At 35.6% G+C, this 22,998-nt stretch overlaps 2 protein-coding genes across 7 annotated transcripts in view; both read right to left on the minus strand.

Moving 5' to 3' along the window:
* IL17REL (interleukin 17 receptor E like) overlaps positions 1-1,223 on the minus strand; it is a 54,478-nt gene extending 53,255 nt beyond the window's left edge. For 2 of the 4 annotated variants that reach the window (XR_014952033.1, XM_031503708.3), the window contains exon 1: positions 985-1,220. Coding sequence is in view for 2 of the 4 variants with exons in the window: in XM_031503708.3 (XP_031359568.1) it covers positions 985-1,086 (102 nt within the window). In the remaining 2 variants the exon portion in view is untranslated. Of the gene's footprint in view, positions 1-984 lie in introns of all 4 variants that reach the window. The other 2 variants (XR_014952034.1, XM_085569301.1) reach the window with 2 other exon arrangements.
* Positions 1,224-8,578: 7,355 nt separating this feature from the next.
* Positions 8,579-22,612, minus strand: MLC1 (modulator of VRAC current 1). 3 transcript variants are annotated; one of them, XM_021555225.3, is made up of 12 exons: positions 22,457-22,612; positions 21,593-21,776; positions 19,397-19,486; positions 17,321-17,374; positions 17,077-17,178; positions 15,332-15,433; positions 14,382-14,453; positions 13,809-13,925; positions 13,054-13,110; positions 11,859-11,981; positions 10,279-10,446; positions 8,579-9,142 (listed from the first exon to the last, which is right to left on the minus strand). In XM_021555225.3, the coding sequence occupies exons 2-12, from the start codon at positions 21,770-21,772 to the stop codon at positions 9,068-9,070; spliced, it is 1,140 nt and encodes a 379-aa protein (XP_021410900.1). In that variant the 5' UTR covers positions 21,773-21,776; positions 22,457-22,612; the 3' UTR covers positions 8,579-9,067. The 3 variants fall into 3 exon arrangements, with proteins under 3 accessions (XP_021410900.1, XP_085425430.1, XP_085425431.1); XM_085569304.1 differs by lacking the exon at positions 22,457-22,612 and adding an exon at positions 22,359-22,429; XM_085569305.1 differs by lacking the exon at positions 17,321-17,374 and having other exon boundaries at positions 17,077-17,163.
* Positions 22,613-22,998: the final 386 nt, after the last annotated feature.

Raw genomic sequence — 22,998 nt, forward strand, 5'->3', positions numbered from 1 at the left:
CATTAACTATAGTACATTAATATTTAAATATAGAGAGGGCTTTTCTGCTCAATCTAGTATTTTATAAGGATCTTTATTCCTACTGTTTTTCTAGGATACACATATTAAATATAAAATAAATGACTTTAACATGAACTAACTTAATATCTGGGGAGTACCACCATATTTAAACAATCTTTAGAATGTGTCACTGCTTGTCCTAAATACCAACATCTTCAAGCAGAAGTTTATACAGACAGCCAAATTCTTTCATAATTTCAATTTCACTTCTCTGTAGCCAGTACCAGTTATTATCCTTCACTAAGACTGAAAGACAGATTGCCTATTATTTAATCCCTTTTTTTTTTTTTTAATTTATCTTTCAATGTACTCCATGTTTACAATTTCAGAATGCCAAGAGCAGAATATCTCCATACTGCCCCTTTGCGGGGATATTTGGAAACATACAAATCCAAAGCTGTTAAGGAGACGGTATGGTTCACACCCCTTTCATGCACATACAGAAGTCATTAAATTTAATACTGGTTACATTCAAACCACAAAATGAAAAACATGTTTTACTCTTTCTCATGCTTAATCCATTTATTCACAGCAAATGCAGTGTTTCATATGTTCCTAACATAATTAGCATTTTCTGAAACCTCTCATTCCTCCCTCTCACTTTGGTACTACTGCTGTTCTAAAAACTGATTCTGGAAAAGTAATGAATATTAACAAAATCTTTTGTTTCAAATACAAAAGATAGATTTTAAACTAACAGCAGCAGTTGCAAATGGTAAAGATGCATTTTCCACCCCCTTTTAGAGTAATTTTTGCCACTTTGGATACTTAATTCAGAATGACAGGAATATAAAGTGAATTCAGGACAGCTGAAATATATTTCCCTTGTAAAAGAGAAAAGCTTCCTTGCTTTTCCTACAATTATTTTGGTAGCATATAAGTACTATATTAATAGACAGCAAATTGGAACAAGTAAGAGATTACCTGAGAACATGAAAGTCCACATTCTTCAATCCTGGGAATAATCTGACAATCAGCATTCCAAAAGAAAATTATTAGAAGAGTCTGAACATAAGTACTTATCATCCTAAATTAAAAAAAAAATACAAAAAGCAAAACCTCAGAAGAAAATTTCTACTCTGACAATTCTCCCTCTCGTGCCAAAACTTTAATATGAATTTTAGTCCCTCCCCCAGCACCTCTGAGCTCCTCCTTCTAAAACTTTCCAAAGACAGAAAATTGCTAGTTCTAGGAAATATAAAGCATGCTCAACTCATTTCGTATGCTCCAAACTGAAAAATAGGAAACAGTGATTTCTGACAATCACAATAAAAGCCTCGTCTGGATTTCATCACATTAGCATTAGATAAGTTTCAACAGATTTCTTTTCTGTAAATTCTATATATAAATGGGAAGTTGGTTTCTAGACTGATATACTAGACAAGTTCATGTGTATTCATATGCAGTCTTAATTTCCTGGTTTTCTAGTGCTTTCAATGAGAAGAAAACCAGCTTTGCCAAGGTGCCGAGGTGGGTGGTCTTGGAAGACTAGTTTCTTCTTTTTCATCAGCAGGAATACCAGATTCTTTCACCCTAGAAATCTGAGCCTTGAAATTTTTTTCACTGTTACCTAATTGTATCAATAGAAGCATCTTGTTCTATAGCCTATCTCCAGCTTTGGAAATATGCATGTTTATTCAAAGCTCAACACTGCCAATTCTGAAAGCAGGGTAGGAGTGAGTCACAATAATTCAATACCTGTTAGCATAACAGAATGTCCAGGAATTCCTCTCTGGATGCTACATTTCACACAGTCCCACTACCCTTTGTAAGGAACAAGTATTTCAAAAACACACTCTGGTTCTTATAGAGACTACATGTGACATGCCTAAGAGGAACAGGGAGTTTTCCTCCACAGAGGGCTTGCTCACCACTGAGAGATATCTTTCAGTAGAACAGTGCCCCAAGTACTCAGTGCTCTTACAAAACCTTTTACATCAGTTACAGTGGGGAATATACAACTAACAACATCTGCTAGGATCTGACATTACACATAAAATACTATGTCTTCTCTGCCAATGTATCTACTGTACTTGTATTTTAGCTATTTCATGCAAGTCCAGTTTGCCAATTTTCCTAGAAGACTTTATTTTTTAGATAAGCAGCATTAATCACCATACTGAACAAAATGTAATTTAAATGTTTTGGTTAAAATCAACAATTACATTTTGTCATCTTCTCAAAGCTTGGACATTAAGGAGTTATTGTGTTGCTGCTATGCCTCAAACACTGATGGCCACTCAAGCAGGCAAGTTAGAACAGGTGGTGGGTGGCTGGAAAGGAGGGGCTTGTGGAGTTAGGGCAGCAGCCTTCTGGGGCCCACTTCCCTGTTCTGGTCCATGGTGACCACATAAAGCACAGAGGTGATGATGAGAGAAGTCAGGAGCTACTGAGAAAGGGTCAATCCAGCAGAGGTGGATTGAGATCACCAAACTACCCTCAAAGCCCCATGGCCCATTACCAAATAGGTCCAGAAAAACTTTGACCATGGGGATCAATTAATCCTGAACACTCACAGGAGTGGAATGTGACGCATCTATGCACAAAAATACTCAAGATCAAAAATCTGCCCAGTCCAGTCTCCTGTGCCTAAGAGAATCAGAGGATGCTTAGAAGAAATAAGAAAGAAGTTAAATATCATACTTCCATGGACTCTTTTAACATGTATGCTGACAAGTTCCAATGACCTGGATCTTACGGATTTACTGACCCAAAATGCACATGCATATCACTGGTTTTAAAGGCTGCTTCTGGAAATTTCTTATTTGTAAAACAACTCTGCATCTATTTATGCTTTCCATTTTCAAATCTTCTTGGAGCCATGAGTAGTACAATTAACCTATGTTTATTTTCTTTGTTTGGATTTTAAAACTGCTTCCAAATAGTTCAGTTGGATTGCCCCTTGTTGCTTTAAAGAATACAGAATATCCATTTTGTTCTCACCTTTGCAAATATTCACAGCTGTAATGTTTTCCAGCATACCTCCCCTATATTTTATACGGTAAGCAGTATACTTCTTTACCTTTTGTAAGATGAAGGTCCTGCAGATAATATCCAGGAGAGAGCAGTTCAAGGATGTTTTACTCTCTAGCAAATGCCATTTTAACTCTCCTTAGTATATTTACCTCCAGTTTCCACAGAAATTAACAGTGTGATTCACCTTAAGAAATTGTATTCTCTTACTGTTTCTGGTATTTCTTAGGCACCTCTGTCACATTCTGAATAAAGCTGATCATAGCACAGATCTAACAATGTACTCTTTCTATGCAGGAGCAGTATTTTATTCAAGACCGTTTCTGTGTGGACTGAAGTTGTTATTAAGTTCAACAGGCAACAACTTTATTGTTATTTGCTTTTTTTTTTTTTTTAATCCTGTCTAAACAAGCTACTTTACTGTTCCTGCATGATTTGTATCCTGAAATTAACACAAACAGTGCTAATCCACTATTTGTATTACAGCAGGTTTAAGAACCGCCATTAAGATTCTCACTAAAAGCTGGGCAGTATAATCGACCCATGCCACATTTTTTGAGAACTCTCAGTTATGCATTTGAAATTTACAGGGAAAATATCTCTTAGGCTCCCTGCTCAAATGGAACTCAAATTGTTGATCATAATTCTAAAAATAATTTCTTTCTAATAGATGTCTTTTAGTCCTTGTTACTTACTATAACTTACCTATATTTTAATCCGCATTTGTCTTTAGCTTGATGCTTTGATTACTTTATCCCTGAAGAATGGATGATAGCTAAAGATACTGTTCATTTTCTACTAATGTTCTCTCCATCTGCAGAAAAGACTCTTTAAAAACCCTTAATAGGGAGGGCGTCCTTTTGCACTTTGGTAATACAGATATTATGCACACTAAATCTTTATCAGAGCACTGGTCAATAACACAGACAAGTCAGAATCTAAACATTTCACAGTCCAAATCTTGAACATTTCAGGATGATGGCTTGGTGGTTCAGGGTGTTTTTTAATAAAATGCACAGGTAGACCTTAGAGTACAGAATGAAATCCAGTATTTTGCATTCCCCATTTTCTCTTGGGTCAAGTATGATCTCTGGACCATCAACTCAGGTACCTTATTCTTAATTAGTCTCAGTCTTCACAAATTTTGCATGCTTGGATACGTACTTGGCCCCCTTCAAAAGAAAACATCATTCCACCACTGGTCAAGTGTGTATGGGAAACAATTGAAGATGAAAGTTAGGACAGATGTATCACCAGACATACCTAAGCAGCCAGAAATGGATTTTGTGACCTGAGGTGTTAGAGTTTAAGCACAGAACTCCAAAGAGATTTCTGCTTTGGCTACATTATTTTTTGACTTTGTTAAATTAACATCAATGTCTGCGCTGGAAGGCATGTCCCTGTCACATCCATGCTGGAGAAGTCCCAGCCTTCTTTGCAGCACAATAGCCACATTCACACATTTTGCAAGAGTATACTGTCACATATTCTTCCCAGTTTCACTAACACAGGCACACATACAGTATTATAACAGTCCCCTGGCTATAATTATTTTAATTCTGTGTGCAGTTGTATTGCCTGGTCCAAGCAACAGACATCTTTTCCCAGAGCCACTTACATCAACCATAGGACAGCTGTTTATTACTGTAACAGCGTCTCATCATGTCGGGCATGCTCTGGAGTGGAGTGGTGTGAGGTGCTACTGTCATCACAACAAAATACTTGCAAGAGATTCAGAACTGCTTGGAAACTGCGTTTTTCTGGGATTGTGCCTATATCTCCTGCCCAGAGTGAGCCTGTGCAGCCAGGGTAGGTGTGCAACAGAGGTACCAGCTGGGCACTTTGTCCTGGTTTAGGGCAAATTTGGGAGAAAACCTCCAAAAGGGCCCCCCCCTCAGAAAGCAAACCCACACAGCTCCTCCCCCCAGTCAGTTCAAGAATAATTTTCTCAGAGAGAAGTGGAAAAAAACTGTTTATTTAACCGGCAAAGCACTCCCCAGCACAAATAAAAGAACAAGAGCAGGTGACAAACTCATTTGCTGCTCTGAAGAGATGGCAAATTCGGAAAGTCTCTCCGGTGGGCGGTTGCTCTGTTATCAGTCCCTCCAGCACTGGGAAAGGCTGCTGCCCACAGTAGACCCCCATAGGCCACAAGGTGCAAGCTCTCGGTGTCTCCCTAGGTACCAGTCCAGAGCAGGTTCAAATGGATCCAAGAAAAGGGAAAGAAAACCAGTCCAGGAAAACTTGGACTGCCTCAGTTAGCTAAACTAACTAAAAAGCAAAGGAGTGCCATGTTCTGCCCCATCCATGTCCAGACAACAGAGTGGAGTTCTGTGTTCCAGCAGAGTGTGGAGGAGTGCAGGCTGGTAACAAACTCTGTGCTTCTTCTTCTCCCCACCTTTGCTCTCAGAGCCCGTCTTGAAGGCACAGAATATAATATCCAGCTTAAACAGAAGACCTGACTGGGGATACAAGCATCATAGCATCACCCTAGGACACACCTATACCCACAGAGACACAAGACAGGCTGGTGAAACACAACCTGCCCGGTGCTTCTGTACTCAACAAGTTACTGATTCTCAGTCCAAAGACAACCACACCTCATTTCATCTGCGTGATCCAATGGGACCCTCACTGTCCTCACCCACTGTCCCTTTTCTTCAAGAGCCACAAGCATTCAGCAATGATGGCAAACATCACAGCAGGCAGCACCTTAGGTGCACTGCTTACCACCCACAGATGCTGAAGACTTTCTTTTCCTAAGACTAGAATCATATAATCATAAAGCGGTTTGGGCTAGAAGGGAATTTTAAAGATAATCTACTTCCAAATTAGGTTGCTGAAAGTCCCATGCATTATTAAAGAAATAAAATAATGTCTTTTTTAATTATTAAAGAAAATCATTTTAGACCCCTGTGAAAAACTTACGTGTTCAAAAAAATCTACTTAGAAAAAAGTAAAATAATAATAAAAAATAAAGCACATGCACAATTCTCCAAAATTTTTGTAGACAATCTATACTTTTACAAATTTAAAGCTCAGAGAAACTGGAATTATTAGCACATGTGGAGGGGTTGCAACTAAAAGTAAATCATTCATGCACCATGTACACACAATTTATTTTTTTCAGGAGATGCTTCAGTCTGCTTCTTTTCTTTATTTTAACCAGCTAAATTTTTTTCTTCATTTTACGTAGCTATTTTTTTAAGCTAGGAACCTGACTCCTGGTATAAGCTAAGCAGCAGGCCATGGCATTAATTCTAGTGATACCCAGCAAGGCAGGAAATGGCACATTTCCAAGCATAAACTCTTCTAACATGGCACATACACATTTACTTCACCAGGCTGAACTCAGAGAGGGATATGATTTTTGTCCTTTTAACAGGCTTTCCAGCTGTGCTGTAGGAGACCAGCAGACCCTAATTAAACTTCAAGCTACCAAGACTTACTCTGTGTCAAACATCAATACAAAAAATCTTTTTATAAAGAAGGGCATATGAGCAGGGGGTGTTGAATTACAAAACCATTGGCACACGCAGTGAGACTCACAGTGAAAACTTTCTCTGCCTGAAAAGTGCTTTTCATGTCAGCAGCAAGCCCTACACTGATTATGATTTTAAAAGCCTGCCTCTTACCTCCATGATTTTTCTTCTTGAAGGATATGAGAAAATTCAGCCTCCAGAGAGGTATCCATGGTGGGGCTCCTAGTTTACAAGGCATGCAGGGAGAAGTCCTGCACCTGGCAGATTGTCCAGTCTCCACTGTGCTGAACAGAGCAGGAAGGGAGCCATGGCCAGGCAGGGAGCCCTGGGATGTTCATCTTCATTGGAAGGCAGAATCTATGGCTGGCATCTCTATTGCAACTTCTTTTTTTTTATTCCCATCTATTCCTCATCCTTGTTAACCTAAGATGACTAAAACACCTCAGATACACTCATAACCATTACTCACAGGCAATCCAGTTTTTAACTCAATCATCCTGTTTAGTCTATTTAGTTTTTCTCTTTCTTTTTGATGATTGATATTTTCTTCACTTCTTATTAAAACACTTCAGTTCCTCAAGAGAAATGCATATATCTCCTATTATATATGCTTTGTTTCTTCACAGTCACTCCTGACAGCAAAAATTAAAAGAAAAAAATCAGGAGCTGTTTAAAATGCTCTCACTCTTTAGAGGAGAGCACCTCAAGCTGACTCAAAAGGATGTTAAAGTGCCTTTGTCTAGTTTGTTGGTATAAGCATTTTGTGGAAAAGAAATTCCATCAGTTGTGCAACTGCCCTTAATTTCTTTTCCACCTAAATTATTTACAAAAGTAATATCTACTTATGTCTAACCTGGATGACCAAAGCCAAGCTTTACTTGACAGAAAACATAGAGATAATCTCTTAAAGATATAGATTCAGTTAAACAAAGTGTTTTACCATATAAAGTAAAACAAACCATTAAAGAAACAGTTAAGTTACATTCACAATATTCTACATATTAATATCTTTTTACTTTAAAAGATTCATGAAGAACTACTACACTGTCTACAGTCTTTTTCCAGTTTCATGCATGAGATTTAGAAAGATGTTTATTTTTAGGAAGAACTGTAACTGTTTCTTTGCAGCTTTCAAAAAAAATAGTGCACCATCAACCTAACTTTTCCTAGTTGTAAAATTGGTACAGTTGTAGCTGATATACAGTTAATTATCTGTTATGCTGAGAGAATGTTCACACAAGTATCACCAGTACAGGCATGAAATTTTGCAATATTTAAGCAACAGCAGCTGCAGCCTGTGGTTGTTGATGTAGTAGTCTATTTTTTTTAGGTGGACAGGGAGGTTGCTGTATACGTGCTCTTAAAAAGCACTGCTCTAAGCTTGAAAGAGTACCCTCTATGTATTTAAATCCAGAATAACTGTCAGCTTTCCCAAAATGAAAAGAAACATGCTCGTGTACCATACCAGCAAGGCTCCACACACTACACATCCTTCTCTCTTTCTTTCCCCTTCTCAAATGCAAAGTTAAGCTTTGCAGCATGCTCTGAACAAATTATCTAAGTTATTTCAGATTAAAAAAAGAATGAATTTTAAAGTTTATAACCTCTCAAAACCCAACAATAAGATAACAAAAACAGGAAAAAAATAACCTCACCACCTTGTCAGCAGCTATCACCTTGGTTACACCAGAATTCCTATTAACATGGAAATTCTAATAGAGTTTGAAATCTACCCAATCGTACCCATATCTTGTATGGGAGACGTCCTTTGTATCAGGGCAGATAAGTTGCATAGGTTTTAAAGATAGCTAGGAAAATAAATCAGTGAAAAGTAATATATCTAAAAATAAAAAAAATAAAAACACTTTCAATATCAGTAGTATCTCCTGTTATTTGGCCAATTGCTTCTGTTTGTTGGATGTTTTAGTTTTAGCTAGCAGCTTGTGTGTCCTACCACTCAGAAAAATCCTCTCCCCCTCTTAATAGTCTAGAAATTAAAGTTTAATGTGAAAAAATATTCTGTTGTCACCTCTCAGATTAGAATGTCAATCCACATTCTTGAGTTTCCACATAATAAAGACTTTTATTTATATAAAAGCAATAAGATGCAGAACACTTTACAACTCCTACAAAAGTGAAGTATAAGCAAAAACATCAATTATGACTTGTACTCATAACTTTACAAAAGCATTTATCAGTCACACTGACTGCATAACTGCAGTTATAACAGTCTCTTGCAAATATATGAAGCTTACTACATATTGCAATATTTTACTTTGCCATCAGCATAAATCCATGTGACTTATTACCTTTTTCTAAAGGTATCTTCTAAACACTAGACTACAGATACCAACAGAAAAGACAGAGGTGTTAAAAATATTATTAACAAATTTTAAAATTATTAGAAAGATACATCATTTATTGTGTTATTCCATGGCTCCTACTATTGCAACTATATTGCCATTTAAAAATTGAAGTTTTTAAACCTTAATTCAAACAGTTGATTTATTTTATTGGATTGTGCTGTGTTGGCTGCATTTGTAGAATCCAAACTACTGAGCCATCTGCACCACAACTGCTTTCCAAGCTTTGTCTTTGTCAAAATCCTTTAAGGTATTATTGGAAACCTAAAAGTAAACAAATTTAAGACAAATGCAAACATGAAAAAATGTTTTGATTAAAAACTGAAGTTCAAGCAAATAAATACTTGAGAGAAACTAGGAGAATGCAAATCTGAATAGGTACAGCCAGAGCTATTAAAATATTCCATACATGTGTGAATTGTATAGTTTTGTATATTATAGAGTTTATATTTAGGATATAAAATATAACAGTGTAAATCTTATAACACTTGAAACATTTGGGTCTAAGAAACTTGGCCAAATTCCTATTTAAAAACTGTTACTTTAGACATGAAGATTTTTTCTAAAATATGACTGAAAGCCTTTGCACCTAAACCTTTAACCCCAAACCTTTAACCCCATAGTGCAACTGAAGCAAGATTTACCTACATACACACAAGCAAAATAAGGTCTTGCCTAAGAACACAGACTTCTGAGAAGCCAAAGGGACTTGCACCTTCACCTACAACATTATTCATGTGTTTAAACACTAAAAGGTAAGCAAAAAATGTTGCTTTTGCAGAGAAAGTGCTCCTTTTAGCATTTAACTCACACCTAATTTCTCAGTGACTCACAAACCAGGAATACTTTTGTGAATAATCTCCAGCAGAGATCTGTTTAGCCATGCCATGACCCATGCTCCAAAACCTGACTTGCAGCAGTGGAAGTGCTGCTGTGCTTCATCTTTTATACAGAACCAGCAAATAAGCAAACCTACACCAACCTACATCCTCAGCAGCCTGAAGGGACATAATTCCAAAGCTTCCATTTTCCATTAGCACCTGTTTACTGACTTGACTGATTCCAGTGTCTGCTCCCAGTGCTTTCTATCCAGTGCTGCACTGAATCTAGCACTCTCCTAGTGCAGTAAACATGAGTTACTCCCTGAGAGTCTTTAAGGATACAGGGTCTAGCTCTGTACAGCAAAGGAAAGCCTAAAGGGTACAGTTTTGTGCCCTATGTCATGCTCAGTTATCATCTAACCAGGAAACTATTATCTCTTGATTACAAAATTAAGTTTCATAGAACAGCTTTTAATTGTGGTCTGAATTAAGATCAGAAATTAAGACCACAAAACATTACCAAAACAAAGTATTTTAAAATAGATATTTTCAAATTTTCTAGTGGATATAAATACAAACCTCTGTTGTTCTGTATTCCTGTTTTTTAACCTGTGATGGTGTCCATGCTGAATCTTGTAGTTTCATTTTTGTCTTGTAATTCACACACTGTATTACAGTTCCAATAGTAAGGCATGCCTGAATTAGCAGCATCAACATCAGAAGCAACAGGAGCACATCATAAGATTGCTGAAAATAGACATATATTGTTAACTACTTGAATAAAATATTTTCTAGTGTTCTCTATACTTTAAAAATTCCTATCTAGATTTTTTAAAAACAAATTATAATTTACTATTCATTTCAGCATAGTTTCAACCAAAATTTTAGTGCCTGAGTTTGCTGAAAGTAGAATAGATCTAGAACTTCTAAGAAAATGTTAATTTGGCAAATTATCTTTTCCTCTGGAAAGAGGACAGAATTGAAGAAACTATCCTCTAAAATAGTGCCTTACTGCTGGTTCTGACCTAAGCAATATCACAGCTATGCTTGAATCTGGCCCTGTGCCTTGCTGGCTCTGATCTTGCCTTGCTAACCTGAGTTCCTGGATGACCTTGGATCTGCCTCAGTACTATGGACTTACCTGGCAATCACTGAACCTGGCTACTATGGCTGGACCTGACTTCCTTTACTGTTTTTTGTGGTGCTGTAGGACTGCCCTGCTTTCCCAATGAAGTTACCATTCTTTTGCTGTCTTGCTGTTACCTCCTGCTCCATAGTTTATCATCCTGTGCAGAGCAGCCCACTCTTGTAACCACACACAAAAAGCAGAGTGAGAATGTAAAAAATGCTCTGCAGGGTCACACCAACTCCCTAGACAGTGTAGTCACCTGTCTCCAACATGTGTGACAGGAGAAGCTACTTAAAGAGGGTGTGTGAGCTGTCACCATTCCTGAGGTTCAACAAAGTACACTCCTCCAGAATAATAACAGGATCACATACCCAGAAGTTGATTTTCCAGTCCCTGAGATAGTAATTTAATAAACATTTTCCCTCTTTTCTTCTAAAGTTACAAGACAACTTAGTAACTAGTGGATACTAAGAGTAAACTCTTAAGGACATTGACCAAATGCCCCTAGTGGCTCTTTGAACATCAGGGATTGGCAAACACTGCGAGTAGAGCCCAAGAAAGCTCTTCAGCAAGGCACTGGTAACACTTCATACTGAAATGTTTAAACTTTCCAAACTTTTTCTTCTCTGTCTGAATCCAGATTTTTAATAAATCTGGGTGTAAGCTTACAATCCCAATGATTGGTAAACATCCTAAGAAACAGAAAAATGTACTCTTCAAAGAAACCTAGAATCTTTAATTTAAATACTACAAATTATAAAAGCCTCAAGGAATCTAGCATACTGTATATTATTTTTACTGTGTTTTTAGAATAAAATCCTACCTTTTTAAAACTACCATTTCGGGATGCCAATAGATGCAACATACTTTCAATTATATCATAAGTCAAATAAGAGTTTTTAAATAATTTCTATAACATTTAGTTCAAACTTTATAAAACAGTACCTTGTCTTCATATACTCCTAATTTACTACTACCTTGCTACTGTAACATATAGAGGTTCATTTTTCAATTGTATAAAACTACATACTTTAACAGCAGGTGGATAACTTTTAAAGATGTCAACAACTTGCATGATACTGAAGGATAAGTATGCAGAAGCAGTGAACAACAAAGGAGAGGTAACACTGCTAATGGCAATCAGGACCTCAACCTAAAAAATAAGAAAATAAATGTTAAATAATAATCTAAAAAAATTCACTCTGGTTTGTGAGCTATGTCTCCTTGAAGCAAGCATAACAGAAGTGTGTAAAACTGTTTAAGATTATACATAAAAGACAAATACTAAGAACCATCCACATTTCATGGAGATTCAGAAGCAAGCTTTGAATAACCTAAGTTTTCTAGCCAAAACACTGCTGGCTTGTAATTCATATTTCATTCAATGCAGATGATGACATTTTTCTTTTATTTTACAAGTGCCTTCCATATCCACATAGAGAAAGTAATACCTAATCTGGAGAGCCAGATTAGAAGTCACCATTTATTCTTCAATTTGTATGAAATAATGAGAATTAACAACAGATATTGCAGACTTGCAACCTAAAAAATCTTATGCAAATAAATTTGAGCACCCTGAGGTAAATTTAATGCCAATAGCAGCCAAGTTTCATTCAAATATCACCCCTATAGGATTATATTCTGATTTCAATTGTGATTTTGCCTCATTACCCACTTTAATATGGTCACATGACTATTACTTAGATATTTTAATAAGCCTTAACTACACATCTATAACACTCAAGGAATAAATGCACTCTACTGAATATTATTAGTTCTTGTTGCTAATCACAAAGATGAAGAATTTGTTTAAAATAGGTTCTAGGTCCAGCACAGCCTGCACATCTTTCTTCCAGAAACCACAACTGATAATGAAAGAAAAAGGAAACCTCATCTCAGGAGCTTGAGAGCTGTTCTTGGCATACCATATGTGGCACGTCATTTTTCTACAGTAATGTCTTTTCCCAAGAAATTGCTACAAAATATCCAAAAAACAGAAACAAACAAACAAACAAACAAACTCTTCAAGTTATTTTCTAGAACATTAAGCCTCCAAAGGACCTACAAGAGTTATTTTAAGGGATATCAGCTAACACTCCTGCTACATATTTGTCACATTTTTAGAAGCAGCTAAAAACAAGTGAGCAAAGAGTGCCCACTATCAGGCAGATTTTCTTAGCATTATTCCACTCTAATGAAAAAGTCCAAGAATTTTACACACTTACCAGACATTTACTTGGATATTCAGCAGCTACATGACTTGCGATAGCACTTGGAAAGCACTAAACAAAAGAGTGTAACAAACTAAGTATTTATTGACTTGAAAATTACAAAAATTACAATTATAATAGTAATTCCCACTATTCACAGCTTTTTTTTTTCTTTTGTGAATTTTGAATGCTGAAAAGCTTGTTTATAAACTTTTTCCACCTCATGCAAAGGAATTTTACAGACACATATATAAGCCTAGTGGTCATTGTCTTCTTTCTCAATCAGTTCCTTTGTGGCAAGCAGGGTGGCAAAATATAATTTATGAATCCACTACTCCTGAGTACAGGCTGTCATTAGGGATAAGAGTTACCAACCACAGTCTCAGACTTTTAAAACAGGTAAAACTGAGAGGTTTCTAAGGATTCTACCATGCTAAAACTAAACCAAACTTTTTCTTTTGCAGCCTGAAATATTCTAAAATCTATGACTTTTTTTGACAGAACACCTAACTTCTAACACCCATTTCCATTTTATTCAAATAAGGATTGAGAATGTATTAGAATACTTTACTGAAGTACTTCAAACCAAAACAGATAAAAAAATATTGCATAAATACATTAAGTAATTTGAAGTTCTAATTCATTTGATAAGCAGCAATTCCCAAACAGTATTAGAGCCAAATAAATACTCTAATGGGGAGAAGAAAAGTGAAAAAAAATTGAATAAAAAATTTTTTTTTTAAAGAGTAGCTTCTATTTGAACTACTTACAGCAACTAAGATCCAAAAGAATGTTACTGAGAGGTATGGACCTGAGACAAGAACATCCATATTCAAAGCAATTATTCCACCAAATACTGATGAAATTCCAATAATCACCTCAATTACCTAAAACCAGTAAGAGCACACAAATTATTAATAATGTATTTGAACACTAAAGTTCCTACTTGCGTATAGAAAAGACCTCACTGGAAAGAATAAATTGCATTTATGCTACTAGTAAGGCATAAAGTCTATGTTTTCCATATCTAAAATATGGCAAAACACTAGCTAGCTTAAGTGAAAACAAGATCAAATTCATTATACATATTTATGCTTTCATTTATTAACTCCCCCAAACAATAGTTAAGTAAGTTTACACTATTTATCCTTAAGTTATTAAGTAGGCTCCTTCCCATAATCTTGCAATCTTCTAGAAGGAAATACTTTACTATTTATCTCTCTCATTTTTTTTCTTTATTCTTTCAGTTCTTAACTACAGTGATCTCTTCCTGGCTTTAAAGAACCTCAGCACTTACAATGATGAAGTAATAAATTGATTGAATGAAACAATGCTTTTCTTACTGAGTATGACTTCAGAATTCGAGCAGGAAAGCTGACATTGCTCAAAACAATGGCACTGTCATGTGCAGCATTCTAGAGGGGAATAAAAAATCATTATAAAAAATATAGAAAGCAATACATTTCTTTCTAGTATCTTGTACAACTTCTTTCGGGTCCTAATGGTGGTATGTAATATCTGGTTGGCCCAGAAGAGGTGACAGTGACACATCACAGTGTCTTCCAGGGTCAGACAACAGCAATTACATTAAAACCAAATTAATTAATACCAGATAAGCTGTTCCATAGCCACCATTCAATAATGAAATATTTTCATCTTGTCTCGGTTTTCCACCTTCAAAGAATATACTTTCTTCTTGAGCCTTCAGATTTTACAGAAGTGGATCAATGGGAGCCAAAGGAGAACAGGTGCACTACACAACTTTATCAATCAGTATTTCCAATGGCATATTGTGTTTGCTTCATTCTAAAAGTACTGTTGTAGAAAAAACTAGTGTGGGGTTTGAGAAAGCACTTGTGAATAGAGAAAATTTTATCAAGAGCCCCAAATCCTGAAGCCAAGAGTCATTGTGCAGATACCACCAAATTGTCATACAAGCCAAATACTTCCTCTATAGCAGGCTTCAAAAAGGTATTGCTTGCATACATATAAGTTATAGTACTCCAATGTTTCAAACATCAAGCCTCATTCTACAAACAGAAATAAAACATTTGCCATGCCCATTCGTGAGCTATTCAAAGAACTCTGTGCTGTATAATTTTCAACAGGTAATTTTGCAGAGGGGTCGTAGCACTTTTAAAAGATAGATGAAGAAATAACTGCTTAGTATTATACTTTTATTTGTAGTTCAAATATAGCCTTAGCATGCAAGGTATTGCCAATAAATTTTCAGCATATGTAATACAGGAAAATAGAGACTTTTTTAACATGAACAATCCTTAAGGGTACCTACTTTCTTTCTTGTGCAGCAGTCTTCAGTAGACCTAGCTGAAATGATTACAGTAGTTGCCATGAAGATTTCCAGCAGAATAAGTAGAATCAAGTTGAAATTTATCTGTCAGTAAAATCCCAGACATTTAAATTAGTTATGTCTTCCATATTAAAAATAAAACAAGGGGCTCAGTCTAGCATGATTAGGCAGGTTTTCCAGTTTCTGTTAGATTTAGACACATCTACTGATTACACACTTTGTTATCTATTTTCTGGGCTCTTGACAAACTTCAAAACCATTATTCTCAGAATGCCTAACCTAAGAAAGAAACCTTTACTTCATTTATGGAAATATTTTTTTAGTACTGTCTTCCAGAAGAGGAGCTTATGATAAGGGAATGTTTGTTGAGTACATTTGCATTTTGCATGCCCTTCTATGTGAACCCAGAACACTGCAGGAACTAATGGAAGATTCTCAGGGGAAGGAGGGCCACAGGTCACAACTCCTAGGTTGCAATCCCAAACTGTGCTACCATATTGGATGCTGAACCAAACACAAACCAAAGAACTGCACCAAGGATCCCAGTTCTGTGCCCTGCTTAGTGCTGTTAAAGCATTCACAGACACTCTTCATGGGTTCATGACTCTTGCAGACTACACTGCAAAAACATGGATGCATGGATGCTGCAATTGCTCATATTCAAGAGACAAATAAGTGAATGCAATACTTAATGTTGCTCTTTTTTTCCTTATTATTCCCATGAAAAGAGGTAGATACCTACACTGCATGGATTGAATCATCTCCTAGAGGCACACAAGTTAGGAAGAGTGGATCTCCCTTTCTTGTCTTCAAAAGCACCATGTTAATCCATCAACAGCCCAAAAAAACATCTGGCAGTCAGTCAGGTCACTGGGGCAAAGTACCAAAAGCATAGGAAGAACTGACACCATTCCAAACCTATACAATTGATGCAAACCATTGTTCTACAATTTAGAGCAGAATTATATTGTTTCCTCATGTCAGACCTGCTTTGTTGATGATGAAATCTCTGTCTTTCTCTGGCACTCTGACACATATCTTTGCAGCATGTGTTTTTTGAAAATAGTAGTAAGTGGCAGATTAGGAGACTTTTTTGGATGCTGAAATTCACTTTTGCTTAGGAAATTATATTTGTAACTATGTGCTTTGCTGTACCCAACAGATTGTATAGTTGTACTAACTCTGCAAACAGCGATAAATGTCATTGTGGTAAACTAGAAAACATGCTACAATGAAGAACACAGGAATTGTTAGGCAAAAGAAGAAGTTCAAATGTGTGGCCTGTAGAACAATTTAATCCAGATTATAAATTCCCATGATTTAGATATGCTCTGACACAGCGCCAATACTGATGGAAGCTGGCAAGGCTACATGTCACACTTGGCAGTGAAGTGTCAAGTAGATGCACAAGTTTGAGTCCAGTAGCACTGTAACTAAACTGATGGACTATCTCACTTAGTCTTAGGTACAAAAAGTAAATAACAAAAATTGAAAAAGTAAGAGTAAATAAATTAGATTATTGTGAATATTATTGCAGGTAACTAACACTGGGCAAAGAGAAATGTAAAGTTACTGCTGTATGATGTCTCCTCACAGACCAAGCAGGAATACTGGGATATTGGCAGCAAAATAATGACATGTGATCTCCAGCCACCTAATGTCCTCCCCGCCTTGTTTTTTTAACAAAGATAAATTTATCATAATTAGTAATTGATTTAGTAACTTACATTTATAGCTGATGGATTGAGGACAAGTTTGCATCCAAACCAAATTAAACATGTTGTTGTAACAGCAAATGTAGAGACAAATAGAATCTGAAAATTTGGTATCTGAAAAACAGTTTCAGAATGAGTTTCTCTCTTATTTTAAACAGAGGGGGAATATGAACACACATATAGATATATATAAATAGATGATACAGATAGATATAGAGAGAGATACATAAAGTTGACAATAAAGTTTCATACTTACCACATTAATTTTATTCCTTGCTATAGCAAAGCTCACAACTGCAGAAGGAATACACTGGGGAAATTAAAAGAGAAGACTAGTGGGATCTTCTGTACAATTAATTTAATATAATTCTTATATCTATATTAAATTATTAGATGCATTTTATGTGTCTGGATTCATATTCAGTACACTTAGACAACCAGAATATCAGAAACTCTGAAGAAAATGTTTCACTTGACTGAACTCATTAATCACAAGAAGTGTCTGAGAATTACAAGTTCAAATATACCTTCCATATCCCTCAGTTTTAACTACCAAGCATGATGTGATGAGTAAAAGAAAGGAAGTCTTTCATGAGGTATTTCATGTCTTTGTTAGCTTAAATTAACTCTAGAAGGCCTGAGATCCTTGAGCAGGAGAAAACAGTGCTAACTCCCAAACTGGGCCTGCACATTCTTTAAACAGACATCATCCTCTTTGAGTCAGCTAAAATTTGCCCAATCTCAAAACAGTTCTGAAAAACCTTAGGAAAATCTGCTGAGTCAAGACACACTTGGAAAATTGTGCCTAGGATATCCACTCTGTTCACTGGGAACTGTTTCCCTACTTGAGGACAAAGATAAATGGAAAAGTCTTGCACAAATGAAAAGTCTCACAAAGTAATTTTTCTATCTCTTAGCTGTTTCCCACTACAACAGACATGGCTCCATTATAGATCCAACTGCATTCTACACAAATGACTACTAAAATTATAATAAAAGTGTTCTTTTGTTAAATAATGAATCATGCAATAAATGAATTTCTAATTCTCTTCCCACACACCTGAACACTAATGGCTTAACAATGGAACACTATAAAGAGATTAATACTGATACGCAAAATTCTTGGCAGCACTTCCTCAACATCTAAGTGACCTTTAGTGAACATAACTGAAACATTCTTGTATGTCCTGGATACACAGGAGTCCCTAGAACACTGCAGGACTATGTTTAGGCAACTGAATGCAAGTACTAGTCCAGATGGTGAAAGTCTAGAGAGCAATTCAGCTTCAGGCTAAACAAGACACTTGGTGGCCAGCTGGCTCCACATCTCTCCAGGCTCCTCCAACTGCACTATGCCATTATCTCCAGTAGGAGCTCTAACACTTTCCTCACACACAGACACCAAACATACACACGTTCAAACCCAACATGATAACCTCCTGCATCCAAAGAGCTACCAGGTCTTTGGAAATTTTTAAACATGAAGTTCAAAGAGTCAAGACCAGGGGCAGAGAAAGAGACATCTCAGTAACGAACTCTAATATTGCAGAGAATAAGGTATCTGTGAGGATACTGACTTAAAAAACTCCAACTTTAACACCTTTAGTAAAAACTCGTGATAACTCATTCACAGAGCAACTCCTAGGACTTGTTTGTTTCAAGTAAAGCAATAATCTTGGACCTAACTTAAAAACAAATATATATATAAGTCAAGTTGAGAAAATAACAATGACAGAATACTGCCATAAACAAAGCAAGTACATGAGACTTATTAATATCTAAAGCACAAACTAATATATAATACAGTAAACATATATACGCCCCCCCCTAAAAATATAGAAAAAATTATTGGCCTCTGGAGAATGCCAGCCATCTTTAAGGCATACTTTACTAATAAAATAATAATATGCAAGAGAACTTTATTCTGCTTCGGTACTTGGATATTATGGCAAAATAAACTTAAAAATTAACACTTTGAAATATAATATAAAATACATCTTGATAGCATATAGACAGAAAACTTTCCAAATACATAGCAACAATTTTTTTCTTAAAATCAAGCACAGAAAAACTGTTCAGCAGATTAATATTTCATGCCAGTAGTGAGCTGATTAACAAAAATGGTAACACAAACCCAGTTGTCTTTATGACAACAGTTATTCCTTTAACCATGCAATGAAAATCAATTTAATGAACTGTTAAATATAGTTAAATCTTCCAGGAAGAAAAGCAGTAGAAAAATACAGACAGAATAAAAGACATAAACCCACAAAAATTGTTTACTATTGCATTTGCTGTCAAACAGCCACAGCAAATAATTAAGAATGCTTACTGAACCTGCTGCACAACGTAAATAATCCATTTCAGATGGAAAAATATTTCCCAGATATAGTGAAAATCCAGAAGTAATAAGGAGGCAAGTCTGCAAAGCAACAAATAAAATAAATGTATATGAATAAAACTGTATTTTTAAAGAACTAGTCAGTAATCAATCCCTTTCAAATTGAGCTACTTTTAAGAATGCAGTTTTTGTGTGAATAAATTTAAAGAAAAATATCAAAATATGCTGACTTCTGAAGATATTTTGCTGGTTATCAGGACCTAATAATGAACAATGTTCATGTTTAAATCAAGAATTTTGTCCTGACCTGGCAAGCACCTCAATAAAATAGTCAAAATGTAACTGTAGTGTTTAGTGGTAAAAATGTTTCAGAAACCTCAGATATGTCTCTACTTTGCATTCCTTGCTTGACTCCACCAACATTCATTATGCATATGGGCAGCTGGGCAATTGCCAACTAGAACACAGCAGTAAAAATAGTACTGAAGTTTCTTTAATAAGGTTTCACTAATTAAGTTTCTTCCACTATATTCCTGAGTCACTCCAAATTCTCTTCCTGCTTTCATTCAACAGCACATCCAAAAATGTTCAACTGCTCCTCTTACCTTAATAAGTCTCCTGTTTATTTCATAACTACCACAGTTACACACACTGCAATAAGCGATTAGTGTCTTCTATTAACATTATTTTGTTTTTCCTTGTCATTCCTCTGAGTAAGCATTTCTTTGAAGGGGCTGGGAAAGGTAAGAGACAGAATGGCTCTTTTGCTTTATTTGGGTATTTTTTTTAATGTTAGAAAATTATTGGGGGTCTTTAAATTAAAAAATCCTTTTAAAAAGTCCTTTAAAAAAAGACAGAAAATAAGGAAAGCATATGTGCATGTATAAACACACACACAGAGAATTTTGGCAGACTGGAGGAACAATCTATGGAACCATGAGTTGAAATTGTGCTTGATGCTCATCAAATTGTTTCTGCACAAAACCAGTCCATCAGCCGCTTTGATGTCACTCTACAGTTTGCAACTGCTCCCTGAAGTAGACTGTTCACTGTGACTTACAATGCTCAGCATACAGACTTTCTCTTCTGGACACTGTCTTTCAGAAGGGTTGATAGAAACTAAACACTTGGGAGAAAAATCTAATTAGAATTTAATCTAAGAGTTTATTTATAAAACTGCACTTTCATTTTTCCATGAAATTCATTCTTCTTGGTAATATGACTTCAGCAAATGATCATTAAACATTATTATCTCCAAAAATTTACAACTACTCAGTAAATTACAGACAGTCGTTTTTTTGGACAATTAAGTTTGAGAAAATTTAATGCAAATAAAGTCAGCACTTCTTTTGCTCTCTTTTCATGTGACAGTACATCTGAAAGGAAATCCAAACCTTGCAGTTTGTCCAAAAGGAAAAAATGCTCAGCTGTTTCCACAAAAATAAGGCAATATTTTTATTCACTGTGCAAAAACAAGCAATTACCACATTAACAGTGAGACAATCTTAGTTCTTAATAAAAAGTATGCATCAAAACACACGAGCTGACAGAAAAAGATCAAATTCTAATTGCTATAATTAAGTTTAATTAACTTGTCTTAGAACATGGAGAAGCATATGATGTACACACAAGATGAGCATCCTGTGATTCTAGCAGTGAACACAAAAATTCAAATCACTGTGTTGTTCATGTAAGAAACACAAGTGTATACCTCACTACATTTACGATTATACCAAATAATTAAGTGGCCCTAATAGATGAATGTGGCAATCAAGTTGCATATGAATGTGGCATATTTTTAATGCCAAAATGCTATCATGGCAGCCACAGTACATTTAATAGAAATATTTTTTAAAGAATGCATATGGTCTGCATACTTTATGTACTCTATCAAAGGCACTGCTTATACATACACCTGGGCTGATATTTACTTATATGATTAATATTAATGATAAAAATAAGCCTTCCTATACCATCTCTGATTAGTGAAAAAACAGTCAAAGAATACCAGCAGTTAATAAATTGCTACATTCCAGATTTGCTAAATATATTTATATTTTTACAGATTTCTTTTCAATACTATCAGTGATGAAATTCTTAGTCTTCAAAGGATATCAAACAGAGCACATTGCTAGGCACTAAGGCCTCACCTGTATTTTTAAATTTGCCACAATTTAAAGTACTTACTCCCATCAGCAAAGAAAATATCCATGTTTTGTAACTAAAGCAAGGATGCAGCCTCTTTGACAGCTGAAGATCACTGGATTTGATATCTGGTATATAATTTCCATTCTCTTGTTTTCCACGCTCCAAAGTTGGCATCCTGTCATAGCTAAATTCTTCTCTGTAACCTTCTTCCCTGGTCATAACACTTCACAAAGACAATTAAATAATAATAATGCAAATTACAAAGAAAGAGAAAAAAATATAATTTAGATCCTTCACATACTTAGATCAGTGTTCAACTAACTTTTTGTATATTCAGGACAAAATAAATAAACATGATGTTTAGCTACTGGATGTATTTACATTTCAAAATATATAAATTTTCTAACAACTTACTTGCACACCTTAACTAAATTTCATGCTACAGCCACAATTCATACTAACATAGTATAAGTACCAACAAATTTAAAGTTCGTGATAAAAGTCTATGATACCTCAGTAAGTTTTTATTTCCAGATCTACAAACCAGTTTTAGAGGTTTTTAGTTACTGCATACTTCTATAACCAAAGCCTTTTTCTTTTTCACTCTAGGACAGCAAAGAAAATCAAACAGGTTTCAATATAAATTCCATTTGAGTTCAACACTTTTTATCAGCTGTCTGAAATGACAGACTTCCCTATGAGTTCCATGAACACGCATACCCACAATAACTCAGCTACAGCAAACTGTTTCTAATTTACCCAGTATCAACCATTTCTCTTGTTCATTTCATCCTTTTTTGTTTACCTCACTGCTTGCCAATCTGTTAAAATACCATGAGGAGTATCTTATATTAGAATTAAGTTACTGTAGATTTTTCAACAGTTAAAAACCTGCGTGCTTACCTTCCACTGAAAAGTTAACTGTCAGTTTAAAACAGCCCTGTGAACACAGCTGCCTGTACACTTTGTGATATTCTCACCGTTCAGTGAGTCATGCCGGCTTTGAAAAGTTCTCCCTTACACTTTGGCTTTCAACAACATCTATTCAGATATGGAACAAAAGCACAGCAAGAACTTCAGTTAAGCCAGGGAACAGGAAAATGCCTCCTGAATTTTAATTAACAGAACACACTAGAAAATGACTGTACTACATCTCATAGGGCTGCTTCCAAACCAGACCAACAAATTAAAAGTTTCATGTCTCTTTTTTATTTGAGTACTAGCCCTTACTTAGCATCTTAAATAAGAGCTTCCTCACTTTTCCACTTCTATCATAATACCCACTGATCACAATATCTAACAAGCCTTGTTTCAAAAGAGCAAAATGTAATTACAATGCAATATTCTCCTAGAAAAAAAGCTACAGATAGAAGTTCAAGTATTACAGTATCTCAGCAAGATGGGAAGCTCAAAAGTTATAGGTTAGAAATCCATCAAGATTATTA

Source organism: Lonchura striata, chromosome 1A (genome assembly GCF_050655825.1).
Source record: "Lonchura striata isolate lonStrDom1 chromosome 1A, ASM5065582v1, whole genome shotgun sequence".
In the NCBI taxonomy this organism is placed as follows: domain Eukaryota; kingdom Metazoa; phylum Chordata; class Aves; order Passeriformes; family Estrildidae; genus Lonchura; species Lonchura striata.

Excerpts from the sequence above, each read along its gene's own strand:
- MLC1 (XM_021555225.3), bottom strand. The coding sequence starts at position 21,772 with ATGACCAGGGAAGAAGGTTACAGAGAAGAATTTAGCTATGACAGGATG. Across the intron at positions 19,487-21,592 it reads TATTTTCTTTGCTGATGGGA|ACTTGCCTCCTTATTACTTC; the intron begins GTAAGTACTTTA and ends GTTGCTTTGCAG. Across the intron at positions 9,143-10,278 it reads AGGAATACAGAACAACAGAG|GTTTCCAATAATACCTTAAA; the intron begins GTTTGTATTTAT and ends GTTTACTTTTAG.